Source organism: Somniosus microcephalus, unplaced genomic scaffold (assembly GCF_052327205.1).
Source record: "Somniosus microcephalus isolate GS21.2 unplaced genomic scaffold, FLI_Smic_1.0 unresolved_chr4, whole genome shotgun sequence".
Taxonomy (NCBI): Eukaryota; Metazoa; Chordata; class Chondrichthyes; order Squaliformes; family Somniosidae; genus Somniosus; species Somniosus microcephalus.
In genome coordinates, this window is record NW_028225182.1 from 862,251 (window position 1) to 873,384 (window position 11,134).

An 11,134-nucleotide genomic window follows, 5' to 3' on the forward strand; every position below is an offset into this window, starting at 1 on the left:
ATGCAACATGCGACCCATCTGCTGAAACTACCCAAGCTTGCTGGCGATAGACACCAATTCAATTGCCCCTCATTAAAAGCAATTTACAATCCTATTTCCCATTGCTAGCTTGTCATAATCAAGTGCAGGGTGTCAGAGAGTTTATGCTCAGAGGACCGTGATAATGGAAAGCCGTCAGAAATGGCAAGACTGGCTCAGCGTTATCCACTGAAGCGAAAACTAAAGGTTAGATATGACAACAGGTGTGTTGGTGTTTCGTGTAGAGACACTTCTCCAGGGGGTGGGGACGGGGTGGGGGGGAGGATTTTGTTTTGTTGCAGCAATCCCGAGCATTGTCCTTGCTCCATGGCCCTTGTCTGGAATACTCCAATGTGCTACATTGTGGATTCATGGATCATATCTCCACGCTCGGAGTTCCTTCTAACAGTGACCTTCAAAATGTGGCCCCTGGAGATGCTGCAAGGTGGAGGCTCAAGAGCTCCCTGCCGGAACAGGCTGAAATAGAAAAGCTGGACATCTGGAGAAGGGGCGAAGCTGAATCTCATCCCTGGCCAAATCCGGACAGGCTGGGAATGGGAGCCCTGGAGTCCAGCGGTGTAGCAGGTCCACCAAAACATCAGCATTGGTTCTACATTTACAGACAACCCTCGGGGAATGGTACCATGCCTTGGCTTCCATTGTACAATATGGTGTGCCTTAACCTAATATAAAATACGTTCATGTTTGTGGCTCTTCCTCACCCCCTCCCCTCAAACACTGGGTTACTAATTTCCATAGTGCAGTGAAGCAAAAGCCATGGGCGCACCCCCCCCCCCTCTCCACCCCCTGCCATTGTCCAGGGAGTAAGGAAATGTCAGCCATCCTTGATCTGCTCTCATGCCCCTTTTTTAGCAGCCACTTATGGAGACTCGTTGGCAGAAGTTCATTCAATCAGCCGTCTCTCCTCTGCCCGTGGATCATAATTGGTTTGGGAAGACTGAGATAAAAGGAAGGTTGTTTTCGTATCTTCACCACTCTTCCTTTGGAGAACAGTCTGAAGTAATGGAAGAGTTTGCAGGCTGGTCAACACTCTTGTCAGGCCACGGCGTGAACACACCTTCCATGGCTGTTAACCTTCTTTATACCAGCTGATAGGGTGGTTAGTCCTATACTTCGGGAGGGTTCTTATGGGCTCCCATATGATGAGGTGGGTGGGGTTGTGTGGGGGGCGGGGGGGGGGAGAAGTACACCCACCAGACACAAGTATCCCGCTGGATGCCAACCTAGAATAGGTAGGAGACTGGCTTGGCCTTGACTTCCTGCCCATTTCCTTTTTTAAGGTTACATCGGTGTCGTGAACAGAAGCCAGAAGGACATCGATGGGAGAAAAGATATCCAAGCAGCCCTGGCAGCCGAGAGAAAATTTTTCCTTTCCCACCCAGCTTACCGGCACATGGCTGATCGCATGGGGACACCTTACCTCCAGAAGGTCCTCAACCAGGTAACGCCAGCTTCGCTTACTTGACAATTGGCAGAGGCCTGCGAGGCGCTGGCCTGCTTTGCCCTCTCGGTGGCACAGGAGAGAGTCGGACTTGCCAACCCTCTAGTACTGTCCTGGCATCTCCAGGAATTGCAAACTGATCTCCTGGACACAGCCGCAAGCAACACCCGGGAGAAAAATAATGGGGGCGTTGTAAAAGTTTGTTTTATTTCATTTACTTTTTAACAACTTTAATTTATAAGTTGAGAAAATATTGTTGGGGGGAAGGCAGTTTGTCTGGTGGGGTGGTTGGAGGCAGCAGGACATGTGAATTCTCCAGGAATTCGTCCAACTAGAGATGGCAACCCTGGGGGGGGGCGGTGTGGAACCTAATTTGAATAAAGTCAGTAAATAATGTGTCCGAATGGACTGCCAGAGGTTTCAGCACAAAAGTAGGCCTGTTCTCGACATTGGTTGGTACCCATTACTTCTCTTTATCGCTCTCCCTTTAACAGCAATTGACAAACCATATCAGGGACACATTGCCCGCCCTTCGCAACAAGCTACAAAGCCAGCTGCTCTCCATTGAGAAAGAGGTGGAAGAATACAAGAACTTTCGACCCGATGATCCATCCAGGAAGACCAAAGCCTTGCTCCAGTAAGTACTGCTCTCGTTGCCAACAGCGGAGATTCACCCATAGAAGATTTTAAATGTCCTTTTTTTCCTTTTTAAATCCTCCTCGTGTTCCAATCCTTCCATGGCCTCGCCAATCCCTATCTCTAACCACTTCCATCCCTGCAACCCTTCCAGAACTCTGCGATCCTCCACCTCTGGACTCCTGCAATCCCCCACTCCCTTCGTCCAACCGTTGACGGCCGTGCCTTCAGCCATCTCGGTCCTAGGGTCCGATATTCCCTCCCTAAACCACGCCATCTCTCTCTTTCCTCCTTTAAGACCATCCATAAAACCTACTTCTTTGACCAAGCTTTTAGTCACCTGTCCCAATATCGTCTGTGGTTTGGGCCAATTTTTGTCTTATTACCATGGGATGTTTTCCTACGTTAAAGGCACTATAAAAGTGTAAGTTGTTGTTGAGCCATTATCAGCCAGGGCAGCCTGGGCTCTTGCTCCAACTCACATTGCTTTGCCAGGCTCGCTGTGCATCAACTTGGCTTGCATCCCCTTGAGTTCAGAAGATTGAGGGGTGACCTGATAGAGGTGTTTAAAACTTTAAAAGGATTCGATAGGGTAGATAGAAAGAAACTGTTTCCTCTGGTGGGATAATCAAGACCGAGGGGACATAATCTTAAAAGTTAGAGCTAGACCTTTTTAAAAAGAAAGAAGAAGAAAGAAAGACTTGCATTTCTATAGCGCCTTTCATGACCACCGGACGTCCCAAAGCGCTTTACAGCCAATTAAGTATTTTTGAGTGTAGTCACTGTTGTAATGTAGGAAACGCGGCAGCCAATTTGTGCACAGCAAGCTCCCACAAACAGCAATGTGATAATGACAAGATAATCTGTTTTAGTGATGTTGACTGAGGGATAAATATTGGCCAGGACACCGGGGAGAACTCCCCTGCTCTTCTTCGAAATAGTGGCCATGGAATCTTTTACCTCTGAGAGAGCAGACGGGGCTTTGGTTTAATGTCTCATCCGAAAGACTTCACCTCCGGCAGCGCAGCACTCCCTCAGCACTGCACTGGAGTGTCAGTCTAGATTTTTGTGCTTAAGTCCCTGGAGTGGGGACTTGAACCCACAACCTCCTGACTCGGAGACGAGAGAGAGAGTGCTCCCCACTGAGCCACAGCTGACGTTTTAGGAGGGAAATCGAGGAACACTTTTTCATACAAAGGGTAGTGGAAATTTGGAACTCGCTCTCCCAGAAGGCTGTGGATGCTGGAGGTCAATTGAAGCAGACTGAGATCGATATATTTTTATTGGGCAAGGGTATCATAGAAACATAGAAACATAGAAGATAGGAGCAGGAGTAGGCCATTCGGCTCCTTGAGCCTGCTCCGCCATTCAATGCGATCATGGCTGATCATCCAAATTCAGTACCCTGTCCCTGCCTTCTCCCCCTATCCCTTGATCCCTTTAGCATTAAGAAATATATCTAACTCCTTCTTGAATATATTTAATGAATTGGCAAAGGATATGGAGCTAAGGCGGGTAAATGGAATTGAGATACAGATCAGCCATGATCTAATTGAATGGCGGGACAGGCTCGAAGGGCTGAATGGCCTCCTTCTCTTCCGAGGTATTGATATAAACTTTTTGTTCTTTGACAGGATGGTTCAGCAGTTTGCTGTTGATTTTGAGAAGCGCATTGAAGGCTCCGGGGATCAGATTGACACCTACGAGCTGTCGGGCGGTGCGAGAATAAACCGGATCTTCCATGAGAGGTTCCCCTTCGAACTTGTCAAGGTAACTGAAGAGTTGGCACCTCCTTGGAGCTGCAGCAGTTTGACTGCCACTAATTTCAAACTGAATCCCTGCTGCTTCCACGTGTTACTGATAAGTAACGGTTTTGAAACCATATGGGTTATACTCTGAGTTGAAGAAGCAAAAGAATTGCCACTTTCACCGGTGGAAATGTACATTGAGGCCCCAGTATAGTGCTGCCAGGTGAACAGAATCCATCAGTTAAAGTGATGGGGTTGGGGCAGTAACAACTGCTCTGCCTTTGACCCAGAAAAGACCACACTGATAAGTCATTAATTCTGCAACAATTGCAAGCAGAATGAGTCATTTTTGTTTCTGGGTCTATTTTAGTGCTTCTGCCAGTTGCTTGCTGTGCTACTAGTTCCACTAGACAGGTCCGTACACTGCGCACAAGTGAGATTCTCTCATAGCCGGCCTTCTGGATTGGGGAGCCTATTACCCCAGCAGCAAGACTTTGATCCCATCAGCCTGGGCTGTAGTTGACCGCAGCAGTGGGCGGTGGGTTAGCACTGATGGAATGGATGTCTCTCTGTTGACGTAAAGATATCAGATGAAGTTAGTTTGGGCCAATTTCACCCAGTTTACATCACACCATAGCATAAACCTGCCCATAATTGGTGCTATATTTCAGGTACTTTTAAAGGGAAATGCCAGGAAAATTCATCCTAGAATTCAGTTGCTGAAGGTTTCCTGTAAATCCACCCCACCCACCCTCCCCCACCACCTCCCCGCCCGAGTGTAGGATCCCACCAGTGGCTTAAATACAGAAATCTACCTGTTTTTATCCACTGAAAATCATATAGTGGAACAAGACCATTCAGTCCACCATGCTTACCTATGCTATAGGCTATCTACAATCTATCCATGTGTGCACTCTGCCCCATTTATTTAATGCCCATGGGGAAAGTTCTGCTAAAGTCCCATTGAGCTCAAAAGATAGTTGAACAAACATTGCAAACTCTATCTTGATACCTTCATTATTGAATACTGTCTGGTGGCTTTCCCATGCTGACATATCTTTGATCCTTGGAGCCTGAGAACAACCATCTCCTAAAAAGTATTTCACCAACTCATTCTGAACTTCTCCATCAATCTCATTCTATTATTTACATCTGTAGGTCTTTTTAGCCAGTGATTTTATTGACAATAGTCTAGTTCAGTATTGCTTACCTCCGTGGAGTCAATCAACAGTCTCTCCAATCTTTGCCCTTTCAGCAAACGGAACTGTTTCACAAAAGCATTTTGCTCTACTCCTAATGTGTACAATAAAAAGGACCAGCTAATCCATGTCCATAACTGGGGCACCACTGTAGTGGAGGGAGAGTGTCCTGTTGGTCAGTGGGTATCGGCCAACGTGAATAAAATTCCTAGGGTTTCTCTTGGGTGTATGAGGTGTTACTCTGCCCCATGATGAAAGGCTGGTTCAATGAATGAGGTGATCCTCATTGCATACACAGAGAGGAGTAACGAGGACAATAATGCTTTTGTGAAACACTATTGTAGGTATCGCCTACTGGAGGAGATTATAATTACAGTTAGAGATGGGATTCTTGCTTGCTGTTTGGATGGCCCCAATAAGAGTGTCCTCATGTTATTTTCTTCTGTGTCAGATGGAGTTTGATGAGAAGGAGCTGCGACGAGAGATTAGCTACGCCATCAAGAACATCCATGGAATCAGGCATGTATCTGTACAACTTTGAGACTGTAATCCACTGACTTTCAAGTATATCTAATTTTTATTGGCCCCCAACAGGATATTTCAGTCTTTCCTTTCTCCTTCCCCACCCAACAAGCTATCTCTGTCTCCACCCACCCCTCAAACAAGGGGCAGGAGGAATTGATCATGGACATCTCCTAAATCTGATGTTGGATTGAAATGTTAAGGAAGTTTGAGAAAGAAATGCCTGAAATGATGTTTCTTGATTCCTTCCTGGCCGGGTTGCCAGGCGACAGACTGAACCCCCTAGTCACGTGGCAGTGCCGTTCTTGAAACAGCTACTAGGAGGACGGAGGAGCACCTTGAGGTGACTGTCTCTCCGATTTCTTTGGGTTTTTTCTTCTCTTGTTCCCTCCACCCCTTTTTTGGGGGGCAGTGTTTGGCACCCGCTTGACACGGCCCCATGAGGAGAAGACTGAGATTAGACTAACAGCATATGGGGCAATCACCAGGGCCCACCATCTGATTTTTCCCATCCCACCCCCAACTGTGGTGAAGCCCCTCCCTTATGCCATGCCCAAGATCGGGAACGCTTAATTGGACTGTTGCTGAGAATTTTTTTTTTCAATTACCTAATAATTTTCCAAGGGGACTGAAACACTTTAAAAGAGCTCAGCTCAGCTCTGTTATTTACAGATTTGAATTTTCAACTTGTACGTTACACAAGGCCAGTTTTAGAGACAATTGCCTTTATTACATTTTAAAATGAACTATAGTTAGTGAATCCGCTAATAAGAACAAAATTTGACGAGCATTACTGTTACTGAAGTCTCCTGTGCTGGTTTGTAGCGGGGTGGGAGGTCCTTTTTTGGACAATGACCTCTGTCCTCTCCAGCAGAATGTCTCATTGGAGCCAAAATAAAATAATTGTGTAGCTGTATTTCCTCCCTTCAGTGACTCTGGATTGAATGAGCATGTTGGCTTTACAGCTTTATGTCTGGACTGAATAATTAGAGCAGGTCCGTTCAACACTGTAACTATTAAGAGTAATGTGAAGGGAAGGAGGAGGACTGGGTGGCGCAGTGGGCAAGGCACCCCGGGCCTTTCCATCTCTATCTCCTGTGGCTTCCGCTCAAATAGCTCAGACTGATGGACTGAAAATCCCTTGGGATTAAGGGTCCTTTTGTGAATGAGTTTGGGGCAGTCTCGATCCACTTCCTGGTGGGCATAGGTTCAAGACACAAATCCTGATTTGGCAAAAAAGGAACCAACTATAACATTACAGGAAACTCTTTATTATCCGGCACCGGCGTGGTGCCGGTTTATCAAAAAGTCCAGATTACAGAGAGGTATAGTTTAAAAGGTACGAGAGCTCCGTACACAGCAACAAATCCAGGCTTCCCTGTTGCTTAGCAACATGTGCAGGAACTCCGGCCACAGACCAAGCGTCCCTGTTGCTTAGCAACAAGTGCACGAACCCCAGTTACACAGCCACAGATCCAGGAACTGCCACTAATATGAAGTAAAACTTACCTGAACCTACTCCTGAATTTTGCTGGTTAACAGAGATTTCCGGTTATTTAGGTGCCGGTAAATCGAGAGTTTCCTGTATATAGGTGCAGTATGGGACGCTGAGGAGGACAAAGTAGAGGAAACCAGGTTATTCCTGACCTGCTGTATGCCTCAGAGACATGGACCATGTACAGCAGGCACCTCAAAGCACTGGAGAGGTACCACCAACGCTGCCTCCGCAAGACCCTGCAAATCCATTGGCAGGATAGGCGCACCAACGTCAGTGTTCTTGCTCAGGCCAACATCCCCAGCATCGAAGCTTTGACCACGCTCAATAGCTCCGATGGACGGGTCACATTGTCCGCATGCCCGATACGAGACTCCCAAAACAAGCGCTCTACTCGGAACTCCGACACGGCAAGAGAGCCCCAGGTGGGCAGAGGAAATGCTTCAAGGACACCCTCAAAGCCTCCTTGAAAAAGTGTAACATCCCCACCGACACCTGGGAATCCCTGGCCCAAGACCGCACAAAGTGGAGGAGAAGCATCCGGGAAGGCGCCGAACACCTCGAGTCTCTTCGCCGAGAGCAAGCGGAAGCCAAGCGCAGGCAGCGCAAGGAGTGCACGTCAACCCAAGCACCCCACCCACCCGCCCCTTCAACCACTGTCTGCCCCACCTGTGACAGAGACTGTAGGTCCCGCATTGGACTCATCAGTCACCTGAGAACTCATTTTTAATGTCATCCTTGGTTCCGAGGGACTGCCTAAGAAGGCGGCCCACAGCCCCGAGACCGGAGAAGCAGCGGACCTGCGCGGGAGCAGCCCGAGGCGGGAGAGCTTGAAGGCTTGAGAGGGAGCAGTCAGAGGCACCGAGGCCCACAGCCCCGAGACCGGAGAAGCAGCGGGCCTGCGCGGGAGCAGCCCGAGGCGGGAGAGCTTGAAGGCTTGAGAGGGAGCAGTCAGAGGCACCGAGGCCCACAGCCCCGAGACCGGAGAAGCAGCGGGCCTGCGCGGGAGCAGCCCGAGGCGGGAGAGCTTGAAGGCTTGAGAGGGAGCAGTCAGAGGCACCGAGGCCCACAGCCCCGAGACCGGAGAAGCAGCGGACCTGTGCGGGAGCAGCCCGAGGCGGGAGAGCTTAAAGGCTTGATAGGGAGCAGTCAGAGGCACCGAGGCCCACAGCCCCGAGACCGGAGAAGCAGCGGGCCTGCGCGGGAGCAGCCCGAGGCGGGAGAGCTTGAAGGCTTGAGAGGGAGCAGTCAGAGGCACCGAGGCCCACAGCCCCGAGACCGGAGAAGCAGCGGACCTGCGCGGGAGCAGCCCGAGGCGGGAGAGTTAAAGGCTTGAGAGGGAGCAGTCAGAGGCACCGAGGCCCACAGCCCCGAGACCGGAGAAGCAGCGGGCCTGCGCGGGAGCAGCCCGAGGCGGGAGAGCTTGAAGGCTTGAGAGGGAGCAGTCAGAGGCACCGAGGCCCACAGCCCCGAGACCGGAGAAGCAGCGGGCCTGCGCGGGAGCAGCCCGAGGCGGGAGAGCTTGAAGGCTTGAGAGGGAGCAGTCAGAGGCACCGAGGCCCACAGCCCCGAGACCGGAGAAGCAGCGGGCCTGCGCGGGAGCAGCCCGAGGCGGGAGAGCTTGAAGGCTTGAGAGGGAGCAGTCAGAGGCACCGACCAATCCAGGTTCCAGGAGAGAGGTAAAAAGTAATCCAAGTGTGACGTCACCAGGGAGCAGGTAAGTGATTGGTTGGTGGGTATTTCTCTCTTTTCAATACAAGCTTGAATTCTGTGGTGTTAACTTTCTGTGGTGTAGTGGGGACAGTTGGTAAATAAAGCGCCCTAGAGTATACCTGTAACTGGGGTATTGAATAAATTTTAAAATTAATTAAAGGAGTAAGTCATGGCAGGAGAGCTCAGACCCGTGTTCTGCTCCTCTTGCTCCATGTGGGAAGTCAGGGATGCTGCCAGTGTCCCTGACGACCATGTGTGCGGGAAATGCATCCAGCTGCAGCTACTTGTAGACCGCATTGTGGCGCTCGAGCTGCGGGTGGATGAATTTTGGAGCATGCGCGATGCTGAGAGGCTCGTGGATAGCACGTTTAGCGAGTTGTTCACGCCTCAGGGTAGGGCAGCACAGGGGGTGACCATCAGGCGGAGCAACAAAGGCAGGCAGGTAGTGCAGGGAACCCCTGCGGACATCCCCCTTTCAAACAAGTATACCGCTTTGGATACTGTTGAGGGGGATGACTCACCAGGGGAAGGCAGCAGCAGCCAACTTCCTGGCACTGGGGGTGCTCCTGCTGCCCAGGAAGGGGGGAAAAAGAGTGGGAGAGCAATAGTGGTAGGGGATTCTATAGTAAGGGGAACAGATAGGCGTTTCTGTGGCCGTAGACGTGAATCCAGGATGGTTTGTTGCCTCCCTGGTGCCAGGGTCAAGGATGTCACTGAGCGGCTGCAGGGCATTCTGGAGGGGGAGGGTGAACAGCCAGTGGTCGTGGTCCACATTGGTACCAACGACATAGGTAAAAAGAGGGATGAGGTCCTGCAGCAAGAATTTAGGGAGCTAGGTGAAGGATTAAGGAGCAGGACCTCAAGGGTTGTAATCTCTGGATTACTCCCGGTGCCACGTGCCAGTGAGTATAGGAATAGGAAGATAGAACAGATGAATGCGTGGCTAAAGGGATGGTGCAGGGGGGAGGGCTTTAGTTTCCTGGATCACTGGGTCTGCTTCTGGAAAAGGTGGGACTTGTACAAGTCGGACGGTTTACACCTGAACCAGAGGGGAACCAATATCCTTGCGGGGAGGTTTGCTAGCACTGCTGGGGGGGGTTTAAACTAACTTGGCAGGGGGATGGGGTACAGAGTGGAGCTATAGTAGGGGGTGATTTACAGCCAAATACAGAGGGAAAAACAAGTCAGCTGGGAAGGCAGAGCAAATATGTGAAGGCAAAAGAGAATATGGCAGGGCTGGAAGGCATTTATTTTAATGCAAGGAGTCTTGCAAATAAGGTGGATGAACTGAAGTTGTTGTTGAACACATGGGAGTACGATATTGTTGCTATCACGGAGACATGGTTGAGGGAGGGTCAGGACTGGCAGCTCAATATTCCGGGGTATAGAATCTTCAGGCGAGACAGAGGGGGGTGTAAAAGGGGAGGGGGTGTTGCAATATTAATTAAGGAGTCAATTACTGCTGTAAGGAGGGATGATATATTAGCGGGTTCCTCTAATGAGGCCATATGGGTAGAACTTAAAAACAAAAAGGGGGCAAGCACTTTGCTGGGAGTGTACTATAGGCCCCCAAACAGTCAGGGGGAGATAGAGGAACAGATATGTAGGCAAATCTCAGAAAAGTGCGAAAATAATAGGGTAATAATAGTGGGGGATTTCAACTTCCCCAATATAAATTGGGATAGTCAGAGTGTGAAAGGCTTAGAGGGTGCGGAATTCTTAAAGTGCATCCAGGACAGCTTTTTGAGCCAACATGTAGAAAGTCCTACAAGAGAGGGGGCGGTACTGGACCTAATTCTAGGGAATGTAGCCGGGCAAGCGGTGGAAGTGTCAGTAGGAGAGCATTTTGGCGACAGTGACCATAATTCGGTGAGATTTAAGGTGGTCATGGAAAAGGACAAAGACGGCCCGGAAATAAGGGTTCTAAATTGGGGGAAGGCCGATTTTAATATGATAAGGCAGGATCTGGCCAAAGTGGACTGGGAGCAGCTACTTATAGGAAAATCCACATCAAAACAGTGGGAGACTTTCAGAAGGGAAATAGAGAGAGTACAACGCCAACATGTTCCTGTAAAGGTCAAGGGTGGGACCAACAAGCAAAGGGAACCTTGGATGACAAGGGATATACAAAAATGCATTAGGAATAAAAGGGGGGCTTTTGGCAGTTACAAAAGACTAAAGACGGAAGAAGCCCTAGAGGAGCATAAAAAGTGCAGGGGCGTACTTAAAAAAGAAATTAGGAGGGCGAGGAGGGGCCATGAAATAACACTGGCGAGCAAAATAAAGGAAAATCCTAAGATGTTTTATAAGTATATTAAGGGCAAGAGGATAACCAGGGAAA

General features: G+C 49.5%; 1 protein-coding gene across 2 annotated transcripts in view; it reads left to right on the top strand.

Annotated features, from left to right (window-relative positions):
* Positions 1–1,307: 1,307 nt before the first annotated feature.
* The window catches only part of LOC147088306 (dynamin-1-like), a 25,143-nt gene continuing 15,316 nt past the window's right edge, over positions 1,308–11,134 (top strand). For both annotated transcript variants that reach the window (XM_085977175.1, XM_085977176.1), the window contains exons 1-4: positions 1,308–1,480; positions 1,975–2,117; positions 3,751–3,886; positions 5,515–5,582. In XM_085977175.1, the coding sequence (XP_085833301.1) occupies positions 1,433–1,480; positions 1,975–2,117; positions 3,751–3,886; positions 5,515–5,582 (395 nt within the window). In that variant the 5' untranslated portion in view covers positions 1,308–1,432. The remainder of the gene's footprint in view (positions 1,481–1,974; positions 2,118–3,750; positions 3,887–5,514; positions 5,583–11,134) is intronic.